Source organism: Hyla sarda, chromosome 1 (genome assembly GCF_029499605.1).
Source record: "Hyla sarda isolate aHylSar1 chromosome 1, aHylSar1.hap1, whole genome shotgun sequence".
Lineage (NCBI taxonomy): Eukaryota > Metazoa > Chordata > Amphibia > Anura > Hylidae > Hyla > Hyla sarda.
In genome coordinates, this window is record NC_079189.1 from 534,227,248 (window position 1) to 534,254,716 (window position 27,469).

At 43.0% G+C, this 27,469-nt stretch overlaps 1 protein-coding gene across 3 annotated transcripts in view; it reads left to right on the forward strand.

Annotated features, from left to right (window-relative positions):
• The window catches only part of IQGAP2 (IQ motif containing GTPase activating protein 2), a 293,295-nt gene that overhangs the window by 141,794 nt on the left and 124,032 nt on the right, over nucleotides 1-27,469 (forward strand). For all 3 annotated transcript variants that reach the window (XM_056540352.1, XM_056540362.1, XM_056540373.1), the window contains exons 6-8: nucleotides 17,124-17,191; nucleotides 24,471-24,584; nucleotides 26,352-26,530. In XM_056540352.1, coding sequence (XP_056396327.1) covers nucleotides 17,124-17,191; nucleotides 24,471-24,584; nucleotides 26,352-26,530 — 361 coding nt within the window. The remainder of the gene's footprint in view (nucleotides 1-17,123; nucleotides 17,192-24,470; nucleotides 24,585-26,351; nucleotides 26,531-27,469) is intronic.

Genomic DNA, 27,469 nt, shown 5'->3' on the forward strand with positions numbered 1-27,469 from the left:
AAGTTAAACAGATTTGTAAATTACTTCTATTAAAAAATCTGAAGCCTTCCAGTACTTATCAGCTGCTGTATAATACAGAGACATTTGTGAAGTTTTTTCCAGCCTGACAACAGTGCTCTCTGCTGACACCTCTGTCCGTGTCAGGCACTGTCCAGAGTAGAAGCAAATCCCCATTTAATACCTCTCCTGCTCTGGAGTTCCTGACACGGACAGAGGTGTCAGCAGAGAGCACTGTTGTCAGACTGGAAAATAATTCACAAATTTCTCTGTAGTATATCTGTAGTTTAGGCAGCTGATAAGTACTGGAAGGGTTGATATTTTTAAATAGAAGTAATTTACAAATCTGTTTAATTTTCTGGAGCCAGTTGATTTGATTTTTTTTTTTCCCCACCGGAGTTCCCCTTTAATATCATTGCACTAGCTTTAAGTTGGTTGGAAACAGTTGTTATTTTATTACATTAAATGTACTGATAGTCTGTGTTTAGGGACTGTATTACACAGCCTGACTTGAGAGACTGTATTGTAGACCGACGCTCGTCTACTGAGCCTTTTACACAGCTTTAGTATTGGGTGGGTAAGACTGCATTGATGATCAATGGATTGTTTGTGCAGCCCCTCTACTTTATCATTCACAGGGCAATGTGCGGCCAACAAACAAGTTTGCCCGCTTGAGGCTGATCAATGGGACTCTATTACACTTGCCAGTTATTGTCCTGGTTGCCTAATAATTGCCCCATGTAATGCGGCCCTAATATTATGTGCATACATCTGAATATATAATTTATTTATTTCATTTTCTTTTCTTCGGCAAATTAGCTTTTATGGGCTTATATTCTAATTTTCTTATTTCACACACACATTAGGGCAAGTTTCATAGTCCATTGACTAATCAAAGTAGTATTTTTTGGGTGTGAGAGGAAACCCTCTAGATAAAAACCCTCAGACACTGGAAGACCATATGAACTCCATGTTGCCTTTTGTCAGATTGAACCCTAAATCCCAGTGCTGCATGGACACCAGTACTAACTAACCATTGATACATTATTGTTTTGTCTCTTTACAAAATTATTGACCAGCTTATCAGTGTCTATAATGGTGTCATTGGCCCAGATTAATTAAACTGTGTGAGAGAAAAAAATAAAGTGATTTTCCCACAGCAGCCAATCACAGCTCAGCTTTCACTTTACCTCAGCTTGTTAGCTGAGCTGTGATTGGTCACTGTGGGAATATCACGAAGTGTTTTCTTTCAGACAGTTTGATAAACCTGGGCCTATATCTGAACATTTTCTATAGAGCATCAGAAGAAACAAAAAATCTATCGGCAGCCGTGTTACTATAAAAAGAGATGACCACTTAGATAACATTTTGTTTATGTACCTTTTCATATTTTTCGGCAGGATGCACTGCCTTGTGTTTAGGATATGTGAAGAAGTGACCTGTCCCTGCAGTAGGGGGAGACACGCAGAGGGGCTTCTCCAGATGGCTTCAAACCCCTAGGGGGGAAATTGCAATAGATTAGACCTATGTCTCAGTAGGGGACAGTGTTAGTGGCAGCTGCTATAGAGCTAAAATGAAATAGAATCACTTGAAATGTAGACACTTTATAGACAGAAAATTATTATGTGCCCCGATACCGTTCAAACATATTTTATTTGACCTTTTTAAAGTGACAGTCCAGATATGAGTTCAAAAATTTTGAACCTAGAAAGATGATTCCCTGCTGTTATTTTTCTCAGATATTGCAGCCCAAGCTCACCAGAAAGTAGATGTATATTACTGCAAAAAAAAAAGAATTTTTCTTAAGTATAAATTAGTGAGAAAAATAATAGTTTGCAGGTAAATAAAGGCTTAACCCCTTAAGGACCAAGCCCATTTTGACCTTAAGGACCAGGCCAATTTTATCTTTGCATTTTCGTTTTTTTTTCTAAAATCCATAACTCTTTTACATTTCCATCTACAGACCCATATAAGGGCTTGTTTTTTGCGTGACCAATTGTACTTTGTAATGAAACCTCTCATTTTACCATAAAATATTTGGCGAACCCCCAAAAAATATTTTTTTAGGGAGGAAATTTTTATGGAAACCACAATTTTGCACATTTTGGAGGGTTTCGTTTTAACACTGTACAATTATTGGTAAACATGACATGTTCTTTATTCTGTGGGTCAATATGATTAAAATGATACCCATGGCTAGATACTTTTTTATTTTTGTACCGCTTAAAAAAAATCTAAAACTTTTTGTACAAAATCAGTAATCTAAATCGCCCTATTTTGACCACCTATAACTTTTTTCCGTATATAGGGCGGTATGAGGGCTCATTTTTTGCGCCATCATCTTTCCTTTTTTTTCATACCACATTTGCATATATAAAACTTTTAGATCATTTTTAATAATTTTTTTTTAATAAAATGTGACAAAAAAGCAGCATTTTTTAAACATTTTCTATGTTTACGCCTTTCACCATAGGGGATCATTAACATTATATTTTGATAGTTCAGACATTGACGCACGCGGTGATACCAAATATGTTTATTTAAAAAATTATTTATGCTTTTTGGGGGTAAAATGGGAAAAACAGACACTTCATTTTTATTGGGGGAGGGGATTTAAACTTTTTTTTTAACTTTTTTTTTTACATTTTTAAACTTTTTTTTTTACACTTTTTATGTCCCTATAGGGGACTATCTATAGCAATCATTTGATTGCTAATACTGTTCAGTGCTATACATATGACATAGCACTGATCAGTATTATCGGCTATCTCCTGCTCTGGTCTGCTCGATCTCAGACCAGAGCAGGAGACGCCAGGAGACGGACGGAGGCAGGTGAGGGGACCTCTGTCTGCCATTACAGATGATCGGATTGCCGCGGTAGCGCTGTGGGCGATCTGATCATCTATTTTAACATGCCCATTGCCACAGATGCCGTGATCTGTACTGATCACGGCATCTGAGGAGTTAATGGAGGACATCCGCACTATCTCAGTGTATGACGCAAGCACCGCTCCGATGCTCACTGTCGTACACAGGGCGTAAGTGTACCCAATAATCTGAATCCTAACAATAGTCCCTGGCCCTATCTTGTATGAAGGATAGCCTTATGCTTATCCCATACATACTTAAACTCCTTCACTGTATTTGCAGCGACCACTTCTGCAGGAAGGCTATTCCATGCATCCACTACTCTCTCAGTAAAGTAATACTTCTTGATATTACTGCAGAATCCTTTGCCCCTCTAATTTAAAGCTATGTCCTTTTGTGGTAGTTTTTCTTATTTTAAATCTCCTCTCCTCCTTTACTGTGTTGATTCCCTTTATGTACTTAAAAGTTTCTGTGATGGCCCGGTACCATATTACATACCATAGCTAGTGTAGAGGTCCCCAAAGTCAGAGTAACTACGTTCATGTAGGGGCCCTCAGGTGGGACAGCCCCTAGTCGCCTCTCCTTAAGTCTAATTCTTTAATGCTAATAACTGTATATATGTAATAATAGTATATGTCTAATATAACGTATAGTGCTTACCTTGTTCAGCGTCACAGGACCTTCGGTCATGTGACCATGTTAATCTCCTCTATGGTATGTTCGAGGGTCTAAGGAGTTCCTTGGGTCACGTGTTACCCACAAATCTTTGTAATGGTGATTGACATCAGTATGGACCAATTAGCACTAGCCCAGCCCCTGCCCATATAAGGGAGCTGTAGCCAGTTATCGCTCTCTTGGGTTGCTGCTCGCGTGGATGTCGGACTAGCAGGACGGATCTGCGCAACTTTCAAAGACACGCTAGGCCTCAAAACCTACCTGCCTCAGCAGAAACTAAAACCGTGAGTTCAAAACTAATGCTAGCGTGACTACTGGACCGCAACTAAATCCCATAAATCCAGTGGAACAGCGCCTAATACCTAAAGACTCTAAATTGCTAAAGTCCCAACCTTTGTCAATCTCCAGAGAAAGCAGTTGTATGCATAGAGACTGTTCAGTTTATGAAGCTTGCAGAAAATCTTCAGTAAAAGTTAGACCTGTTTCAGAAAACTCTCCGGTTGTGGACATTCTATTATTATTATCTACCTCCCTATAGCTCTTGGGAAGGGTGGCGGTAGGACAAGCATTACTGAGGAGCCCTCACCATGGTGTCACGAATAGCAAGGGTTAACAAGCACCCTTTAATTACCGCACAGCTACACTCCCCATACCCTACATCCCCCAGGCTATCACATTTCTATCATATCCCCTCTGTCTCTTCTTTCTTCCAAGCTATAATGTTAAGGTCCTTTTAACCTTTCCTGTAAGTTTTATCCTGCAATCCATGTACTAGTTTAGTAGCTCTTCTCTGAACTCTCTCTAGAGTATCTATATCCTCTATTCTCTCTCTAAAGTATCTATGTCCGGCTTACCCAGGTACACAACTCCTTACAAGGGCCTATAACAACAAGCCCTGCCTTTTGTCTGATACCAACTAACCACGTCAGATTTTCAGCACCTAAATGTAAATTATAAATGATCCCATTCCATTTACTATGCGTATCCATTTCTCATCTTTTCAAGAACTCTGCAGGTGGTCTATGAATAGAAAACTTCATTGTTTACTTCCAGAGGCAAAAATCCTGTCCTGGTGGAAACACAAGCGCAGCACAGGGCATCTGGGGGACCAGGGCAAATTTTCAGCATCAAAAAGCAAACCCTATACACTTTTCAATTACTGCTTCATTTGCTAAAACCGAAATACCCATTTAAAACTAGAACAAACTTTTTTTTCTTTTTTTTGTTAAATACAAAATCAATGACAGGTTTCCACAATGAGTAGTAGATCTTTGAGGAAAAATGCTTCATGCTTGAGAAACATAGCACCAATGTGATACCAATTTTTTTTGTCCCGTTAATTTAAGAAGGACATTTTACATGGGACAGAGTTGTTTCAGATATTTGTGACTGTGCCCAGTTCACGTATCAATTTTTCAGTTGCAGAAATTTCTGTAGCAAATATGCTGCATGCGAATTGACCCTTATAATTGAAGTGACACTCTGAATACAATTTACCACAGAAGAAAAGATGATATATACAAAAAAAGCGCACACCTACTGTTCAGATACAATTTAACACATGATTTTATTGTTAATTTATACACATGATTTAAAGCAGACAAAGACATTAGAAACCATTTAAATACCCCTGAGGAAGTTGCTGACGGGCAACGGAACGCGTAGGATTCAGGGGGGGGGGGGGCCTGCACGTTTATCCTCTATCTGCTGTCTCTAGCCCTCCAAACTCAGTCTGAACAAGGTTGTATGTATCATTGGTTTCTTTTACACGTTTAATATCATCAGCCTTTGTGAACGGAGTTAGGATTCATATGTGACTTAAGCACCTTATGAATATTGTGATATAGATTAGGGATATGAGATTGCGTTAATTACACTTGACTGTGCAGGTGTCCCAGGAGTGGTCTCCCCCCCTTTTTTAGAGGGTCCCCTCTCTTGTGTAGTGTCCTTTGGGCCTTTTAAATGGTTTTAAATGTCTTTGTCTGCTTTAAATCATGTGTATAAATTAACAATAAAATCATGTGTTAAATTGTATTTGAATAGTGGGTGTGCGCTTTTTTGGTATATCATCCCCCCCCCCCCCCCCCCGTGAGCTCATACAGTTGCTTAGCCCGCTTGAGTTTGGTTGTACTTTGAATACAAATGTCCCCCTCATCCCTTTAGTAACATGCTACAGGTAAACATCCATGCTCCTTCTTACCAGTTGGTTTTCTTACCCCAATGGTATGCCGTCCCAGTCCTGCTGCTCACCTATGTGACTTTCCAGTTCCTATAGCGACTGCTGTGTAGACCGGAATCCATTTTCTATAAAAATCTTTGAGACTTTTATGGTGCATATATAAATGCATAGAGAACGTAAGCTGGGGAGTAAAAAATATTTTTTTTAATGGAGTGGCGCTTTAAGTAATTAACCATTGAGGTGCCAGAAATGTATTACGTCAGGTTTTGAGTCCGTTCAGGCTTATTCTGTAGTTGGGAATGAGAAATCATGTTAGGCCAGTTAAATAGAAACACATGTGGACAGCCAGTGTCTCTTGTGTGGTCACAGGACCTTGCTGTGTATACGCATTGTCAAGCCAACTTTACCCTATGAAAACAGTTGAGAAGAATGCTTGTAATACAATCCCAATGTGATTAAAGAGCGCTCAGGAAATAGAAGCATTTTTCAGAATTTCACTGCTGACTCATCTAGTTTTCATGGTCTTCAGTTCTATTATAATATAAATACTTCACCTTTATCGGTGCTGATCAGAGGTTTCTGTAGAAATATGACTGTTATTAGATAATGTACTTTACTTTTGATGTACATATATTGATAATATGGATCCAGGCCTAACATGTACCAGGTTTAGAAAAAAAAATATTGAAGGCATTGAATCAAATGTTTCCAAAAGAATTGGCATTAAAATATCACTTTTATTTAGTTATAATAAACAAACACCCAAAAGAAGTGTAATTCACGTTAAAAAGTCCATTAGCAGTATTCTCCGGATTGTGACTCAAATACCAACAGGTCTAGTACAGCGCCAAACAGGCTTTAATATGGATCATTAGAACAAAGTGAACTCCCCACAAACAAATGTATAGTGTGGGCTGTGGCAGCAGTGTACAACACCCCCTCTACCATTTGTAATGACATAAAAAAAACTCCCAACACATTTCTGTCACTAGTGTTAGTGTTGTCTTCAGGGGAGGAACGGTTGGGAAGTGTCAATAAATAGGCTTATAATAGAGAATGAAAAGGTGCACTATATCTCTGTAATGAAGAATTTATCGCACTTGTAGGAGACAGCAAACAAAAGTAAAAGCAATACTGTAACTCCCACTACTAACAGCTTGGGAGGAGGTAAGTATCACACTGAATACACAATACAGACCTGAGATGCACAAGCAATGTCTCTGGGTTCTGTAACAGCTCTTCCACAAGACAATTGTCCCGGAGTGTCAATAAATGATCTACCAATTACCTTATGAGAAGTCTGTCAACACACATTAATACAATGCTGCTCAAATAAGGTGGTCCTGCTTGGATAACTCCAATTCAGATGTACCCAGTCAAATCTACGCATACAATAATAAAAGCTCAGTTCCAGTCAGGCTATATCACCCTATATAGGTAAACTAGAAAGTGTCAATAAGTCAGGGCTGAGAGAAACCCAAAACGGAGAGTGCTCAGGAGATGTACTGATATGCGGCTACTCACTACCTCTGTGCTACTAGCAGTGGCTACTCTGCAATTACCCCAATTCCTCTGATGACATCACATTAAGTGATGAAACATGTTTGAGGGGATTTGTAAAAGGTTTTAATGGACAGCAGTGATCCCTGCACTATAAGCAGGTTCATACTACTTGCAAAGAGGGAATACTGTTTGGGGGATAAGCTTTCAGTCAGGGAACTGTGGGGTTTTAGCTTTGCCTCCAATTAGTGAAAGTTATATTTTTAGTTTTATTATAGGGAGTGAAAGGATATTAGTATTCCGTCAACTGGCAGCATTGTTTTCTGAAATTTGTTGTATATTAGACCCCGACTTGTATTTTATTTCATAATTTGTCGAAATTCGATTTATAAAGCTTTTTATTTCCTACCCAAATATATCTTGTAAAGTATTTAGCATGCTCTGTAATATTGCATGTTGTGCTATCTATCTGGCAGTTGTGTTTTTGATGTAGCCTGTAGCACTACTTATTGCCATCAAAACATTTAACCTGTAAGACCCCGTGCTTTTCTATATTCATCACTATCCATTCTTTCTATGTTTGGGCCATGGCAAATGTTTTGAATTTGTGTTTGACAGAAGTCACAAAAAGCTGAATGCTCATTCAGCTAAGCACTGTCTCTCTAGAACCCCCCCATACACATGCACTCTTGGTTTGTTTGAGCATGGATATGACTTTAAGGGAAAGAGTGTAGAGATAACTTACCAGATTAATTTGCCTTTTCTTCCCAATGGTAAAACATTCAGGCAGTTGAATTCCAATGCTTCTCTTTCCTTGAATCTGCTGTCATGGGGAGAGTCATGAGGCCACTATACAAATTAGATATTCAGCCATTGCTGCCAAAATCTATGGGCTCAGCCAACTCTTATGTAATGTGTATGGCCAGCCTTGTATATCCATGACATTATATCCTAATGTATATCCTTGATATTGTTTTATAGCTAGATACTGAAATTTGGTTCCAATCTATTATCATTTGTTTCTGATTATAAATGTGTTTTACATTTTTTTTTAGTACATTATTATGGGGATGGCCATCTTGCCTGAGAAGCTTTTACAGTGATTAGAGATATGATTTGCTGTAGCAATATGGACCTTAGGAAGCAATAGCCTAGAAGGGGCCATTTTGGCTTCAGTGGTAGAGGTTTCTAGCTACAGTCATGGCTGTAAATGTTGGCACCCCTGACATTTTTTTCTCAGAAAAGGATTGCAGCAACAAATGTTTTGCTATACGCATGTTTATTCCCTTTGTGTGTATTTGAACTAAACTAAAAAAGGGAAGAAAAAAACAAATTGGACATAATGGCCCTCATTTACTTAGAAAATCGGGTTGTAAGTCTATCTTGCTTTCTTACCCAACTGCTTTTTTCCCCTGGTATTTATTATTATGTCGCATCCTGTTTGTCGCACGTGCGTTTTGTTGGTTTTGGTTTCCAACTCCTCTGAGCTGTCGGGAGAAAATCCACAACAATTCAACAAATTCGGGTTGGAAACCTTTATAAATAAATGGGAAAGCTCAGAAATGTCGGGTTACGCCCCTTTTTCGGGTTTGGGAGAATCCACATCGGGTCCGTCGGGAAAAAATGTCGCATCGTGTCGCAGACTGGCGCACCATGTCTGCGACATGGCACAGACAAAGATGCGACAAAAAAACCTGACAAAAGAAGTCAGGTTTAGAATAGTAAATGAGGGCCAATGTCACGCCAAACTCCCAAAATGGGCTGGACTAAATTAATGACACCCTTTCAAAATTGTGGAAAAATAAGATTGTTTCAAGCATGTGATGCTCCTTTAAACTCACCTGGGGCAAGTAACAGGTGTGGCCAATATAAAAATCACACCTGAAAGCAGATAAAAAGGAGAGAAGTTCACTTAGTATGTGCATTGTGTGTCTGTGTGTGCCACACTAAGCATGGACAACAGAAAGGAGAAGAGAACTGTCTGAGGACTTGAGAACCAAAATTGTGGAAAAATATCAACAATCTCAAGGTTACAAGTCCATCTCCAGAGATCTAGATTTGCCTTTGTCCACAGTGTGCAACATTATCAAGAAGTTTGCAACCCATGGCACTGTAGCTAATCTTCCTGGGCGTGGAAGGAAGAGAAAAATTGATGAAAGGTGTCAACCCAGGATAGTACGGATGGTAGATAAGCAGCCCCAAACAAGTTCCAAAGATATTCAAGTTGTCCTGCAGGCTCAGGGAGCATCGGTGTCAGTGCAAACTATCCGTCGACATTTAAATGAAATGAAACGCTATGGTAGGAGACCCAGGAGGACCCCACTGCTGACCCAGAGATATATAAAAAGCAAGACTACATTTTGCCAAAATGAACTTGAGTAAGCCAAAATCGTTCTGGGAAAACATCTTGTGGACAGATGAGACCAAGATAGAGCTTTTAGGCAAAGCACATGATTCTACTGTTTACCGAAAACGGAATAAGGCCTACAAAGTAAAGAACACAGTACCTACAGTGAAATATGGTGGAGGTTCAATGATGTTTTGGGGTTGTTTTACTGCCTCTGGTACTGGGTGCCTTGAATGTGTGCAAAGCATCATGAAATCTGAGGATTACCAACGGATTTTGGGTTGCACTGTACAGCCCAGTGTCAGAAAGCTGGGTTTGCAACTGCAATCTTGGGTCTTCCAGCAGGACAATGACCCCAAATATATGTCAAAAAGCACCCAGAAATGGATGGCAACAAAGCACTGGAGAGTTCTGAAGTGGCCAGCAATGAGTCCAGATCTAAATCCCATTAAACACCTGCGGAGAGATCTTAAAATTGCTGTTGGGAAAAGGCCCCTTCCAATAGGAGAGACCTGGAGCAGTATGCAAAGGAAGAGTGGTCTAACATTCCAGCTGAGAGGTGTAAGAAGCTTATTGATGGTTATAGGAAGCGACTGATAGCAGTTATTTTTTTCCAAAGGGTGTGCAACCAAATATGGTTGCACACCCTTTGGAAAAAGTTAAGGGTGCCAATAATTTTGTCCAGCCCATTTTTGGAGTTTGGTGTGACATTCTTTCCAATTAGCTTTTTTCCTCCCTTTTTTGGTTTAGTTCCAATACACACAAAGGGAATAAACATGTGTATAACAAAACGTGTGTTACTGCAATCCTTTTCTGTGAGAAATACTTAGTTTTCTAGAATAATTTCAGGGGTGCCAACATTTAGGGCCATGACTGTATGTTCTGTAACCTGAGAGTAAGGAGGGGAGCTGTGATCTTCGCCGATTGTGAATAGTTTGATCACATCTTATCTATATACTGGTGTCACCTTTCACCATAGTCTTGCAAGTGAATCTAAGAAGAAGAATGCTGTAAAAGCTTTCTCTACATAAGTCAGCTTATTTTTAGGCTTAGTGGCCAGAATGAAAACTGCAAGATTGCTGGGTTATTCTATAATACAGAAAGTAAAATATAAGACTAGAAAAAAAAATCACCAAAAATTTTAAAAAAATTTCAAACATAAAAATCATAATGTAAACAATAGGACATTTACTAATGACACACTACTTCTTAAGTGTACGTCTAATGGATATTTGACAAATTGTACAGCACTGTGCATTTTTCACATTGACCTGTATTTAAAATTTGGCACCTAAATGCCGGAACAGGAAGCCCATCCTCATAATTCAGTGTGTGGTGTCCTGGTATCGTATTACATACATTACCTTGTGGTGAGGTCCTCAAAGTCCGAGTCCCTAGGAACAGTGGGGGTCCTCTTCCTTAGTTAACCCCTCGTCACCCCTCAGTTAGCTAGAATTTATGTAAATATAAATGTTAAGATGTATATTTAATATTCCTACCTTGTTCCTACCTGCGGGTCATGTGACGGTTTACAGAACTCTATGGTTTTGCTAAAGGACCTTTGGTGGTTCTAGTCAGGTGATCACCCACATTCCATTGTAACGGTGAGTGACCGCTGATATGGACCAATTAAAAACGGCCAGCCCCTGCCCATATAAGGGAGCTGCGCCATTTTATCGCTCTCTTGTTCCTGCGCTGCCAAGCAAGCAGCATCATTGCTCTTGGGTTGCTGACTCTGGACAAGGTAGGACCTCCGCAGCTTACAAGACAATTACTAGGCCAAAGCCTTGCGGCCTAAGCCTGCGCTAGAGACGGATAGTTCTTACAAATCCCTGCTATCTCCGCAAGACCTCTGGACCTAATCTAACCCCTAAATCCAGCGGATCTATGCAAGTACAATCCTTCTAATCTTAAGAGAACTTTCTGGTCCTAAGCAACTGTCAGTCACTGCTGTGATGTCTATATGGACTCTGTTATCTGGACTGTTACCGATACTACATGTACAGAAAATCTTCAGTAAAGTTCCTGCAAGTTTTAAGTTCAGCATTGCTGTGGACAATCCATTTATTTTACACTCGCCTATCGTTCTTGGAAACTGTGGCGATAGCCCCAGCATCACTACAGAGTTTTAACCCTCACCCTGGCGTCACGAGTCACGTAACAAGGGTTAACAGCGCCCTTTATTATACAGAACCGCAACACCCCAATTACCCTACATCACCCCACAAGGCTTTCCAAACCGTACTTCACCACAAGTGCTCTATGATTTTCATTTAAAAAAATCGACAATAGAATTAGAAGTACTCTTTAAGCTTGCAGTAGCAGTTTATTGTCCTTTTTATGTCTTAGTACAGACGTACAGTTTCATTGAGTGTTTAATGCTGTAGCAGTACACAGTCATTTCGCTCAACGTGGATACTCTGTTTTAATGGCTTTTTAAGCTCATATTGACGCAACCTCCCTTGGATTCTTTTACTTCCAGACAGTGAAGAGTAGGGGTTTTGTACTTTTTAGAACTTTTCATTTTAGAGACAGATTAGGTTTACAAACAAAACAAGATAAATTGAATTCACCTCAGGCTGGGATCTGTTTATAAGGACCGTGCGTCAGCGAGAGATTGTCGGTAGTAATGAACCAAATTGATTCTTCACACCTTGACTTCCTCCATTCATTAAACTCCTCAACACTCAAGTGCTCCACCGCTAAAATGTTATCCAAGGCTTCTGGTAATCTTTTCACAGGTGCTTCACTTAAGTTTTAGATTTGTATCCAATATTCTGTCAGTAATAATGAATTGGAGGTGAGAATTCAGTCAAGTGCATTCTAGCATTTATAACTCTCAAAATGGTTGGTTGTCCTTTTTGTCTTTTACCATTCTTTTGGATTAGTGGTGTTAAGGCTGTATTGACTTGTTGCATTGCATTTTCATTGCAGTATTGTTGAAGTACTGTTGCAGTATTAATGGATGTCTGCAGCAAAATACATCATGTTATAGAGCTTGAGGAGCTTGGCAGATGATATATATACAATACAGTACAATCTGCAGGCATCATGTTATAGAGCAGGAGGAGCTGAGCAGATGATATATACAGTACAATCTGCAGGCATCATGTTATAGAGCAGGAGGATCTGAGCAGATGATATATAGAATACAGTACAATCTGCAGGTATTATGTTATAGAGCAAGAGGAGCTGAGCAGATGATATATACAATACAGTACAATCTGCAGACATCATGTTTATAGAGCAGGAGGAGCTGAGCAGATGATATATACAATACAGTACAATCTGCAGACATCATGTTATAGAGCAGGAGGAGCTGAGCAGATGATATATAGAATACAGTACAATCTGCAGGTATTATGTTATAGAGCAAGAGGAGCTGAGCAGATGATATATACAATACAGTACAATCTGCAGACATCATGTTTATAGAGCAGGAGGAGCTGAGCAGATGATATATACAATACAGTACTATTTGCAGGCATCGTGCTATAGAGCAGGAGGAGCTCAGCAGATATATATAGTACAATCTGCAGGTATCATGTTATAGAGCAGGAGGAGCTGAGCAGATGATATATACTATACAATACAGTACAATCTGCAGGTATCATGTTATAGAGCAGGAGGAGCTGAGCAGATGATATATAGAATACAGTACAATCTGCAGGTATTATGTTATAGAGCAAGAGGAGCTGAGCAGATGATATATACAATACAGTACAATCTGCAGACATCATGTTTATAGAGCAGGAGGAGCTGAGCAGATAATATATACAATACAGTACAATCTTCAGACATCATGTTTATAGAGCAGGAGGAGCTGAGCAGATGATATATACAATACAGTACAATCTGCAGGTATCATGTTATAGAGCAGGAGGAGCTGAGCAGATGATATATACAATACAATACTATTTGCAGGCATCGTGCTATAGAGCAGGAGGAGCTGAGCAGATGATATATATAATACAGTACAATCTGCAGGTATTATGTTATAGAGCAAGAGGAGCTGAGCAGATGATATATACAATACAGTACAATCTGCAGATATGTTATAGAGCAGGAGGAGCTGAGCAGATGATATATATACAATACAGTACTATTTGCAGGCATCGTGCTATAGAGCAGGAGGAGCTGAGCAGATATATATACAATACAGTACAATCTGCAGGTATCATGTTATAGAGCAAGAGGAGATGAGCAGATATATATATACAATACAGTACAATTTGCAGGCATCATGTTATAGAGCAGGAGGTGCTGAGCAGATGATATATACAATACAGTACAATCTGCAGATATGTTATAGAGCAGGAGGAGCTGAGCAGATGATATATATACAATACAGTACAATTTGCAGGCATCATGTTATAGAGCAGGAGGAGCTGAGCAGATGATATATACAGTACAATCTGCAGGCATCATGTTATAGAGCAGGAGGAGCTGAGCAGATGATATATACAATACAGTACAATCTGCAGACATCATGTTATAGAGCAGGAGGAGCTGAGCAGATGATATATATATACAATACAGTACAATCTGCAGGTATCATGTTATAGAGCAGGAGGAGCTGAGCAGATGATATATACAATACAGTACAATCTGCAGGTATCATGTTATAGAGCAGGAGGAGCTGAGCAGATGATATATACAATACAGTACAATCTGCAGATATGTTATAGAGCAGGAGGAGCTGAGCAGATGATATATATACAATACAGTACAATCTGCAGATATGTTATAGAGCAGGAGGAGCTGAGCAGATGATATATATACAATACAGTACAGTACAATCTGCAGGCATCATGTTATAGAGCAGGAGGAGCTGAGCAGATGATATATACAGTATAATCTGCAGGCATCATGTTATAGAGTAGGAGGAGCTGAGCAGATGATATATACAATACAGTACAATCTGCAGGTATCATGTTATAGAGCAGGAGGAGCTGAGCAGGTGATATATATATAATACAGTACAATCTGCAGGTATTATGTTATAGAGCAGGAGGAGCTGAGCAGATGATATATACAATACAGTACAGGCATTTCCTAAGATGCGGTCCCACACTTATGAGCCCTTCCCCCCCCCCCCCCCCCCCCCCAGGCCAGAGGGGAGAGTTGCTGAGAGGCAGGGGCTCTGACCATTGGACCTGCATGTAAAATACATAGCCAGCAGACTCTTCTGATAACATCAGTTGTTTGTCTAAGGTACAGCTGATCGCTCTAGACCGCAACATTAACTAAAGATTTTTTTTTTCACATTATCCTGTATAAGGATTTTTCACTCAGCCATAGCGAGCACTTGGTCAGCAAGATAAAAAATAAGGGCTCTTAAAAACGTTCCCTATTACAAGAGTTAATCTGTTTCAAACACTGCATTAGAAGGAGCTGCCAGCAAACCTTTGTTCCTTTAGAGCAATCTGTTGAAATCGAAATTCCCTTTTGCTGAGTTTTCTGTGCCAAAGGTCTCCTCTTTGTCTAAAACTTGAAATCAAACCATTTAAACTCAAAATAATCCTAAACCAAGTTCACTCTTGTGTATTCTCCAGTGGGCACCCGTGACAAAAGCGAAATGTGAATGCTCCCAAAAAAAAAAAAAACACAGTATGAGCTTTGCATGGCTGTACCGCCCTCTTGTGGATGATAACTGCTTGCTTATCCTGAATTGAAATATCAGGGGGTGATTCGAAAAGAATGGTGTGACTTTATAACCTCAATATTCATAACTCAGAGAACATAACACTTATTTCTGAACATGAAAGGACACACTATCCATCCAGGATTTATCTATTCTGTACATGTTAAAAGCGATTGAACTCCACTGTTTCAGTAGTGTGTTCTTAGGTCGGTCAGATCTTGTTGTTGGAGCGGCAGATAGACTTGAGGACTTAATGTAGCCCCAAAGAAAGAAGTCACAGGGTGTTAGGTCTGGCGATTGTGATGGCCAGCACAATATTGGTTAATTGTTTTTGGCAAGGTTGATCCAAGATTCCAATAGGGTTTCATGTATCAACAAACATCCATATGGAAATGTGGAGGTTCACCATTCTGCTGGTAAAAGAAGATCTACCTAACTTAGTCTAGCTGTGGCATAAGCCATTCCTTTGTTGGCTGTATTCGGCAACTAAGCCAGTTTTCCTTTTGATTTTCAGTCGCTGGCCATTTACTACTGATTTTATCATTTAAAGGGGTACTCCGGCCCTAGACATCTGATCCCCTATCCAAAGGATGGGGATAAGATGTCTGACTGCGGGGGTCCCGCCGCTGGGGACCCCCGCAATGTTGCATGCGGCACCCACCTGTTTCTTGTCCGGAAGCGCTGGAGGGTCTCGGCCACTGGAAGTCCGTGACATCAGGACATCACACGGGGGTGGAGTCCTGACGTCACGGACTTCCGTTCCAGTGATCGCGACAGAGACCCTCCAGCGCTTCCGGACAAACAGGTGGGTGCCGCATGCAATATTGCGGGGGTCCCCAGCAGTGGGACCCCTGTGGTCAGACATCTTATCCCCTATCCTTTAGATAGGGGATAAGATGTCTAGGGTGGGAGTACCCCTTTAAATAGGCATAAACCTTAGCAATCCATGAAAAATTATATCAAAACAATGCTTTATTCATCAAAGGCCATGCAATGTTTAAGCTTTTTTTTCAGAGCCTTTTTTCATGCAAAGTATTCTATAACATGACTAGTATATAAAGCACAAGCCCATGAAATTGAGGTTGCTACTGTTTCCATTTGTGGCTTTATGTCGGTTTTATAGGTTTCGGTACAGATACTGACAAGGTAACCTGTTCAAGCAGCTTCAGTTTTTATGGCTTCATGTGCACTTTACCTCTACTACTATATAGGCTTTTATGGACAAAATTCTCTTTCTTTAGGTCTCATTGGGGGAGATTTATCACAACCTGTGCAGAGGAAAGGTTGACCAGTTGCCCATAGCAACCAATCATATTGCTTATTTCATTTTTAAAAAGGCCTCTGAAAAATTAAAGAAGCAAGCTGATTGGTTGCTATGGGCAATCGGGAAACTTTTTCCCTGCACAGGTTTTGATAAATCACCCGCTTTGTTTTTAGTCATCTACTTATTATATAATTATACTTTATGTAAAAGATATATATTATTCCCTGTATATATTTTATGTTTACTACATACAATGACTGTATGGTGCTGCAGAATATTTGTTTCCTCATTGTCTTCTAAGGGTGTAATCACACGGAAGCACATCCGCAGCGTATTTGACCCACGGATGCGCTTCAGGCACACACAGAGTTATGGCAGAGCAATCTGCTTGCTGCTGCTTCTGTAGCTCTGTGTGTCTGCTCGTATCTGTGGATATCTCTACGGCAGTCACGAGCGAACACACAGAGCTACGGCAGCAGCAACAGAGAGCTTGCTCTGCTCTAAATCTGTGTGTACCAGCAGCGCATCCGTGGCGTCAAATACGCTGCAGAGGCGCTCCTGAGTCAATACACCCTAAATGTATAAAACAGACCTGTTCCTGGGTCATTTTGTCATTTTTCTGATTGGTATATATTTCTTTTTATTGCAGTTTATACCTGTTTAAGCTTGGCATTGCTCCTCAAATACAAGACTTACTGGGCAAAGTGGATTTCACAGGTAACAAAACATAGTAGTAGAAAGTGTCCAAGAGTCTGGCTATAAGTGTCTGATATTTGGGTTTCACTTATGGGTGCACAGTTGCACACCTATCTTGAGAACAAGCACTCCCCAACTCCCTCCGGCTTGCAGCCACTGAAGGTGGTCACAAGGCAAAAACCACCTAAACGTGCTGTTCTATGCAATTCATGTAACTTGTATACAGCTTATTTAGTTTTGGCTACCCAGCAGAGCATTGTGTGGTGTCCCAGCACATGATGCAGTCCTTTGGGCTAAAGATTGCCTTAGGCATCCTTTCTGTCTCTGTGCTGGGCCCACTGCTCCATAGTATACTCTGTTACTGTCACGATGCCGGCTGGCAGGTAGTGGATCCTCTGTGCCAGAGAGGGATTGGCGTGGACCGTGCTAGAGGATCGGTTCTAAGTCACTACTGGTTTTCACCAGAGCCCGCCGCAAAGCGGGATGGTCTTGCTGCGGCGGTAGTGACCAGGTCGTATCCCCTAGCAACGGCTCAACCTCTCTGGCTGCTGAAGATAGGCGCGGTACAAGGGAGTAGACAGAAGCAAGGTCGGACGTAGCAGAAGGTCGGGGCAGGCAGCAAGGATCGTAGTCAGGGGCAACGGCAGAAGGTCTGGAATCACAGGCAAGGAACACACAAGGAACGCTTTCACTGGCACTAGGGCAACAAGATCCGGCGAGGGAGTGAAGGGGAAGTGAGGTGATATAGGGAAGTGCACAGGTGTAACCACTAATTGGAACCACTGCACCAATCAGCGGTGCAGTGGCCCTTTAAATCGCAAAGACCCGGCGCGCGCGCGCCCTAGGGAGCGGGGCCGCGCGCGCCGGGACAGAACTGACGGGGAGCGAGTAAGGTACGGGAGCCGGGGTGCGCATCGCGAGCGGGCGCTACCCGCATCGCGAATCGCATCCCGGCCGGAGGTAGTAACGCAGCGCCCCGGGTCCGTGGAACCGACCGGGGCGCTGCAGTGAGGGAAGTGTAGCGAGCGCTCCGGGGAGGAGCGGGGACCCGGAGCGCTCGGCGTAATAGTACCCCCCCCCTTGGGTCTCCCCCTCTTCTTGGGGCCTGAGAACCTGAGGATCAGACTTTTGTCCAGGATATTGTCCTCAGGTTCCCAGGACCTCTCTTCTGGACCACAACCCTCCCAATCCACTAAAAAAAAAGTTCTTCCCCTGACCTTTTTAGAGGCCAAAATCTCTTTGACAGAGAAGATGTCCGAGGAGCCGGAAACAGGAGTGGGAGGAACAGATTTAGGAGAAAAACGGTTGAGGATGAGAGGTTTAAGAAGAGAGACGTGAAAGGCATTAGGGATACGAAGAGAAGGAGGAAGAAGAAGTTTGTAAGAGACAGGATTAATTTGACACAAAACTTTAAAAGGACCAAGATAGCGTGGTCCCAACTTATAGCTCGGGACACGGAAACGGACATATTTAGCGGAGAGCCATACCTTGTCTCCAGGGGAAAAAATGGGAGGAGCTCTTCTTTTCTTATCTGCGAATCTCTTCATGCGAGAAGAAGCCTGTAAGAGAGAATTTTGGGTCTCTTTCCATATGGTGGAAAGATCACGAGAAATTTCATCCACAGCGGGCAGACCAGAGGGCAAGGGGGTAGGGAGGGGGGGAAGAGGGTGACGGCCGTACACCACGAAAAACGGAGATTTGGAGGAAGATTCAGAGATTCTGAAATTATACGAGAATTCGGCCCAAGGTAGAAGATCTGCCCAGTCATCCTGGCGGGAGGAAACAAAATGTCGTAAATAGTCACCCAAGATCTGGTTAATTCTCTCTACTTGTCCATTGGATTGAGGATGGTATGCAGAAGAAAAATTTAATTTAATCTTGAGTTGTTTACAGAGAGCCCTCCAGAATTTAGACACAAATTGGACGCCTCTATCCGAGACGATCTGTGTAGGCAACCCGTGAAGACGAAAAATGTGTACAAAAAATTGTTTAGCCAACTGAGGCGCTGAAGGAAGACCAGGAAGAGGGATGAAATGTGCCATTTTGGAGAATCGATCAACGACCACCCAAATAACAGTGTTGCCATGGGATGGGGGTAAGTCAGTAATAAAATCCATACCAATCAGAGACCAAGGTTGTTCGGGGACAGGTAGAGGATGAAGAAAACCAGCGGGCTTCTGGCGAGGAGTCTTATCCCGGGCACAGATAGTGCAGGCTCGCACAAAGTCCACCACATCAGTCTCTAGAGTCGGCCACCAATAGAAGCGAGAGATGAGTTGTACAGATTTCTTGATGCCCGCATGACCTGCGAGATGGGAGGAGTGACCCCATTTGAGGATCCCAAGGCGTTGGCGTGGAGAAACAAAGGTCTTTCCTGGAGGAGTTTGCCTGATGGAGGCTGGAGAAGTGGAAATCAGGCAGTCAGGAGGAATGATGTGTTGAGGAGAGAGTTCAATTTCAGAGGCATCTGAGGAACGAGAGAGAGCATCGGCCCTAATGTTTTTATCAGCAGGCCGAAAGTGAATTTCAAAATTAAATCGGGCAAAGAACAGAGACCACCTGGCCTGACGAGGATTCAGCCGTTGGGCAGACTGGAGGTAGGAGAGGTTCTTGTGATCGGTGTAAATAATAACTGGAAATCTTGATCCCTCCAGCAGATGCCTCCATTCCTCAAGTGCTAATTTAATGGCTAGAAGCTCTCGATCCCCGATGGAGTAGTTCCTCTCCGCCGGAGAGAAGGTCCTGGAAAAAAAACCACAAGTAACAGCATGCCCGGAAGAGTTTTTTTGTAGAAGGACAGCTCCAGCTCCCACTGAGGAGGCATCAACCTCCAATAGGAAGGGTTTAGATGGGTCAGGTCTGGAGAGCACGGGAGCCGAAGAAAAGGCAGACTTGAGTCGTTTAAAGGCGTCTTCCGCTTGAGGAGGCCAAGACTTGGGATCGGCATTTTTTTTTGTTAAAGCCACAATAGGAGCCACAATGGTAGAAAAATGTGGAATAAATTGCCTGTAATAATTGGCGAACCCCAAAAAACGTTGGATGGCACGGAGTCCGGAGGGGCGTGGCCAATCTAAGACGGCAGAGAGTTTATCTGGGTCCATTTGTAGTCCCTGGCCAGAGACCAAGTATCCTAGAAAAGGAAGAGATTGGCATTCAAACAGACATTTCTCTATTTTGGCATAGAGTTGATTATCACGAAGTCTCTGAAGAACCATACGGACATGCTGGCGGTGTTCTTCAAGATTGGCAGAAAAAATCAGGATATCGTCCAGATATACAACAACACAGGAGTATAGTAGATCACGAAAAATTTCATTAACACAGTCTTGGAAGACGGCAGGGGCGTTGCATAGACCAAAGGGCATGACCAGATACTCAAAGTGTCCATCTCTGGTGTTAAATGCCGTTTTCCATTCATCCCCCTCTCTGATGCGGATGAGATTATAAGCACCTCTTAAGTCCAGTTTGGTAAAAATATGGGCACCTTGGAGACGATCAAAGAGTTCAGAGATGAGGGGTAGGGGGTAGCGGTTCTTAACCGTGATTTTATTAAGACCGCGGTAGTCAATGCAAGGACGTAGAGAGCCATCTTTTTTGGACACAAAGAAAAATCCGGCTCCGGCAGGAGAGGAGGATTTACGGATAAAGCCCTTTTTTAAATTTTCTTGGACGTATTCAGACATGGCAAGAGTCTCTGGGACGGACAGAGGATAGATTCTGCCCCGGGGTGGAGTAGTGCCCGGGAGGAGGTCAATGGGACAATCATAAGGCCTGTGAGGAGGTAGAGTCTCAGCTTGTTTTTTGCAAAAAACGTCCGCAAAGTCCATATAGGCCTTAGGGAGACCGGTTACATGAGGAAGCACAGGGACACGGCAAGGTTTACTGGGAACCGGTTTTAAGCAGTCCTTGGAACAAGAGGGCCCCCAACTCTTGATCTCCCCAGTGGACCAATCCAGGATTGGGGAATGGAGTTGAAGCCAGGGAAGTCCAAGAAGGATTTCAGAAGTGCAATTGGGGAGGACCAACAGTTCAATCCTCTCGTGATGAGATCCGATGCACATTAGAAGGGGCTCCGTGCGGAAACGTATAGTACAGTCCAATCTTTCATTGTTTACACAATTGATGTAGAGGGGTCTGGCGAGACTGGTCACCGGGATGTTGAACCTGTTGACGAGAGAGGCTAAGATGAAATTTCCTGCAGATCCAGAGTCCAGGAAGGCCACAGCAGAGAAGGAGAAGGCAGAGGCAGACATCCGCACAGGCACAGTAAGACGTGGAGAAGCAGAGTAGACATCAAGGACTGTCTCACCTTTGTGCGGAGTCAGCGGACGTCTTTCCAGGCGGGGAGGACGGATAGGACAATCCTTCAGGAAGTGTTCGGTACTAGCACAGTACAGGCAGAGATTCTCCATGCGGCGTCGTGTCCTCTCTTGGGGTGTCAGGCGAGACCGGTCGACCTGCATAGCCTCCACGGCGGGAGGCACAGGAACAGATTGCAGGGGACCAGAGGAGAGAGGAGCCGGGGAGAAGAAACGCCTCGTGCGAACAGAGTCCATATCCTGGCGGAGCTCCTGACGCCGTTCGGAAAAACGCATGTCAATGCGAGTGGCAAGATGGATGAGTTCATGTAGGTTAGCAGGGATTTCTCGTGCGGCCAGAACATCTTTAATGTTGCTGGATAGGCCTTTTTTAAAGGTCGCGCAGAGTGCCTCATTATTCCAGGATAATTCTGAAGCAAGGGTACGGAACTGTACGGCATACTCGCCAACGGAAGAATTACCCTGGACCAGGTTCAACAGGGCAGTCTCAGCAGAAGAGGCTCGGGCAGGTTCCTCAAAGACACTTCGAATTTCCGAGAAGAAGGAGTGTACAGAGGCAGTGACGGGGTCATTGCGGTCCCAGAGCGGTGTGGCCCAAGCCAGGGCTTTTCCAGACAGCAGGCTGACTACGAAAGCCACCTTAGACCTTTCAGTGGGGAACTGGTCCGACATCATCTCCAAGTGTAATGAACATTGGGAAAGAAAGCCACGGCAAAACTTAGAGTCCCCATCAAATTTATCCGGCAAGGATAGTCGTATTCCAGAAGCGGCCACTCGCTGCGGAGGAGGTGCAGGAGCTGGCGGAGGAGATGATTGCTGGAGCTGTGGTAGTAACTGTTGTAGCATAACAGTCAGTTGAGACAGCTGTTGGCCTTGTTGCGCAATCTGTTGTGACTGCTGGGCGACCACCGTGGTGAGGTCAGCGACAACTGGCAGAGGAACTTCAGCGGGATCCATGGCCGGATCTACTGTCACGATGCCGGCTGGCAGGTAGTGGATCCTCTGTGCCAGAGAGGGATTGGCGTGGACCGTGCTAGAGGATCGGTTCTAAGTCACTACTGGTTTTCACCAGAGCCCGCCGCAAAGCGGGATGGTCTTGCTGCGGCGGTAGTGACCAGGTCGTATCCCCTAGCAACGGCTCAACCTCTCTGGCTGCTGAAGATAGGCGCGGTACAAGGGAGTAGACAGAAGCAAGGTCGGACGTAGCAGAAGGTCGGGGCAGGCAGCAAGGATCGTAGTCAGGGGCAACGGCAGAAGGTCTGGAATCACAGGCAAGGAACACACAAGGAACGCTTTCACTGGCACTAGGGCAACAAGATCCGGCGAGGGAGTGAAGGGGAAGTGAGGTGATATAGGGAAGTGCACAGGTGTAACCACTAATTGGAACCACTGCACCAATCAGCGGTGCAGTGGCCCTTTAAATCGCAAAGACCCGGCGCGCGCGCGCCCTAGGGAGCGGGGCCGCGCGCGCCGGGACAGAACTGACGGGGAGCGAGTAAGGTACGGGAGCCGGGGTGCGCATCGCGAGCGGGCGCTACCCGCATCGCGAATCGCATCCCGGCCGGAGGTAGTAACGCAGCGCCCCGGGTCCGTGGAACCGACCGGGGCGCTGCAGTGAGGGAAGTGTAGCGAGCGCTCCGGGGAGGAGCGGGGACCCGGAGCGCTCGGCGTAATAGTTACACTGTGACGTATTCCTATGTTGTGTTATAATTAATTGTCCACTGTCTTCTTAAGGGATTGTGGCAGAGTGAACCAGGTGACCCTGAATCCTCAATGGGATATCCCTAAAACACCCCTTAAGTAGTGTAGGGGGGGGGGAAGAGTTGTAGAGACTCAGAGTTAAGTCATAGTTGGAGTCTAGTCTGGTCTGGGCTAGTGTATGGTTCAGACCTGTGTAAGCTGAGGTACCATGTGGAGAAGTATGAGGAGAAGCTACAGCCTGCAGCCATGCCATTCTCAGGACGCCTCATCACTCAGGTGAAAGTCAAAGCCTTGTGGTAAGCACAGAACTGCTGGGGAAAAGTCTTCAGCCAGTCATTCAGTCTAATGTCTCTAATTCTGTCTGTCTGGGCTGTCATTAATCTCAAGTCTGCAGCAACAGCAACTACAAGTCCCAGGTAGGCGAAAGGCTTTCCTATGTCCCTCTGCACTTCCCCCGGCACCAAAGTCTGTACTGTGACAGATTTAACAATTCCTGCCTCAGTAAAGATAGTTATCCATAACCTTGCATCGGTGTCATCATTGTCCCTATGATTGGCCCAGGAAACATTATCTCATCCTCGGAACGTGTAGGTTAATGTTGCCCTGGCGTCACAAACTATTAATCTCAACCATATACAACCAGTGGCACCACAATTGCCCGTTATATAAACTGCATAAAACAGTCTGTTTAGCTGTTTTTTCCTCTCAATCACCACCAATGACTGCAAGTGAGATGGTCGGGGGCTTCAATCTCAAGATGCAAGTAAAGCAGGCCCCTTTGGCTGCCACAGACAGGCCAGATGAGTCAGTATGGATTCAGCTCTTTCAGATATTTATGGGATATCCTGTGGCTATGCCATAAATATCTTGATGGGAATACCCCAGTATTATTAAGGGCCCATGGTTTCTTGGAGACCCTATTACAGATTTGGCACTGAAGCTCAAGACTTCACATTATACCTCTGGAAGTGACAGTGTTAGGTTCATCTTCCTAGTACAGAGATTTCATTTTGATATATTATGTATGTATCCGCTTTCTCATCCTGTTCCATCTGAGCATTTCATTACATTTTTATTCATGTCATATTTTTCAAAGACACTTATTACTGTAGCACATATTCTATGACTATTAGGCCGCCTCTAATACTCAGACTACATTAGTCCGTTTGAAGTGAAAAATCCTTCTTCTAGATGGTTTTAATATCACATAGTAAAGTCATAAATAAGGAAATGGTGAAATGCAATGTCCACGGTACTTATCATCTTTATTTGGTGTCTAGAGGAAGAGATCAGTAACATGAGGAAAGAGCTGGAAAAGTATGGGATCCAGATGCCGTCATTCAGCAAAATTGGAGGGATTCTCGCGAATGAACTCTCTGTGGATGAAGCAGCCTGTAAGTGCATAGAATTTTCTGTTTTGGCTTCCCTCTAGTAGGACTTCTGTCAGCACCTCCATGTTACTATATGGTAATATTCTGTGGTAACAGTTGTGGTGCTTCATATCGTCTCCATCCTTAGTATATCTCAGAAGAATTTATCGAGGTATACCAGAAAGATGTCCCTGCAGGGCTTAATGTGTCAGATTTCCCCCATAGGCTCTAAAGTAAAAGAAAAAATTACTGGATGCCTCCGTATGACAGAGACAGACTAAAAGGACACCGCACATTGTCTGACCTGTTCACACTATGGTTTTACACTATGGAATGATTACATGTGGATTACACTTACAGCAGACTCCCACTGATCTTAATGGGATTCTGCTGCTCAGTTAACTCTATGAAAGTTCTACAGTGGATTCTCCGTAGTGGAATTGGATTCTGCCAGATGATTAAACATAAATGGAGAAGTCCTAACACTACGCGCTGTAGTTAACAGGGCGGTGCTTACTGTCTATGGCAGATTGCTTTGGATATCAATCGCCGATTCCGGAGTAGGCTGCTGGAAGCCTTAATTTTATGTAGTATGAAGGAGCCTTTAGTGTAAGAACAGCCTGAACCTCTCTCTGTTCACACTTCATTTGTTTGCTCACCCCCCCCCCACCTTTGCATATGTTTGTTTTCCTATGCACTTAAATAATGGGTACTGTATATTGATGCAAACTGGCCTAGAGTATGCCAAAAGGACACCCTTTCAAATAGAACAGTGTTTCATGCTTTATTTAATCTGTAAGGATGTTGTAGGAGAATGAAATAATTGACTATAGCCAATCCATTCTGAGTTAAAAAACAAAAAACATCAAATAGGAAATATGGCTTCTGTAAAGTTTAGCCTCAGATCCTATTAAATGATTGTGTCACTAAAATGTTACAGGGGTGGGGGTCACAAAAAGTTTCCGGAGGTGAGGGGGATCTGAACATGGGCCTCAAACAATGAGCAACTCTTGCTTTGGCAGTTCTTACAGGGTCTATTGTATAAGAATAATGAATAAAACAGTGCACCTGTAGCGGAATGGGACCTGTGCAATGATTGACTGAGGCACGCGCACACCCTCGACTACAGGGACACAGTTTCCTTCTTTACAGCATCCCCGCTACCCTCTTTCACGGGTACAGGGACACAGTTTCCTTCTTTACAGCATCCCCGCTACCCTCTTTCACGGGTACAGGGACACAGTTTCTCCACACACACATCCCTGCCACTTAAACAAACTGTGGAGCACATCCATCCCTCCACAACCTTTCTCCCACCCGCCCGCATATCTATCTCCCGCCCGCAGCGCACATCTATCTCCCGCCCATGGCGCACATCTAAAATCCACATGCTAGCTGTTGCAAGACTGCAATCCCCAGCATGTCTTCAAAACTGTGGTAATGACTGGGCCAATTGTATATCATAGCTAGTGACTTTGCTATATCTTTTTAACTACCAATGATATATCTATAATTGTATCTATTAACAACCAATGGCACAGACGATACCAATCCACATAACATTTGGAGTGAATTACAAAGTACAAAGTTAGATTCACACGGGATAAAGAAAGGTACAGGAATGAGCAATACAAATATCACGTGGTAGAAGAATCAATACTCAAAAAAAATGTACCTGCCGATAGGAAAAAGATCAATAAAAGGCAGGGGTATAACAAGAGGGGAGAGGGTTTGGAGGAAATGGGGGAGGCAATATGTAACCTTTAAGCTTGTTTATTTCTTTGTTTTTAGTACATGCAGCTGTAATAGCAATAAATGAAGCAGTGGATAAGGGAGTGGCCAGCCAGACAATGGGGGCCCTGAGGAACCCCAATACAATGCTGCTAAATGTGGCGGAGGGATTTGACCAGCAGTATCAGGATGAGCTCTTCCAAGCTAAGAAAATAAAAGAAGATAATGCAAAATTAAAGGTAAACATTGGATTATGCTCTTTATGCAAGGTTTTATATTTCTCCGCTAGTTTTAAAGCTACCGCACATACCCATCAAAGTTTTAGCATACATAGTCTCTCCATACTACATGATCCCCTCCATATGCTTTATTTGTCTTATAAAGGGATTATAGACTTTGAGGTTGTAAAGCCCAGATTTATCAGTCTGAGACCAAAACTGTCTGGTTTGCCCATAGTAACCAATCACAGCTTCGATTTCATTGCTCAGATTGCTCTGGTAAAAATAAAGCTAATCTATGATTGGTTGCTATGGGCAACATATCGTACATGGAGGGGCACAGGCCTCATACACTTATGGACCCTTCACAGCTGGTGACTATGGGGAATTATGTAAATGGGTATGTTTAGACTTGGACCTTAAACCCACACGTTCGAGTCCGAGACTAAACATGTATACATTTGGAAAATGACCCAAATGTAGTCACTAGCTGACTATATTTGGGCCATAAAGTATATGGGGCCCATGCCTGTCTGATAAACAAAGACTGCTTTAACACCGTTCTTTGCTTAGCACTGCACAATCCTTGCAATTTACAGACAAATTGTGATGCAAAATCGCCCTTTGTGCTTTTAAGCCAAGCTATTACAACAAGGAAGTGTCCAGGAGGCGGGCTTCTAGTATTATTCTGCCTAGCTCAGCTTGATTGACAGGTATCTCCTGACTTTGTGTATAGGAAAAGAGCGATCAATCAAGCGGAGCCTGTTTTTAAAATACCTTAAGTTCATCAGAACTGCTCCATGTGAGAGTGAGATGGTGGCTGTAACAGTCTACTAAACCACACTGTGCATAGGGTAGCCTGGGAAGCAGGTTCCCCTTTACCTAAAGCAGGAACTAGATAATAAAGAAGGGTGCAAGGTACTGTATTCCGACTTTTGAAATTTCAGAATTTTTATGGTG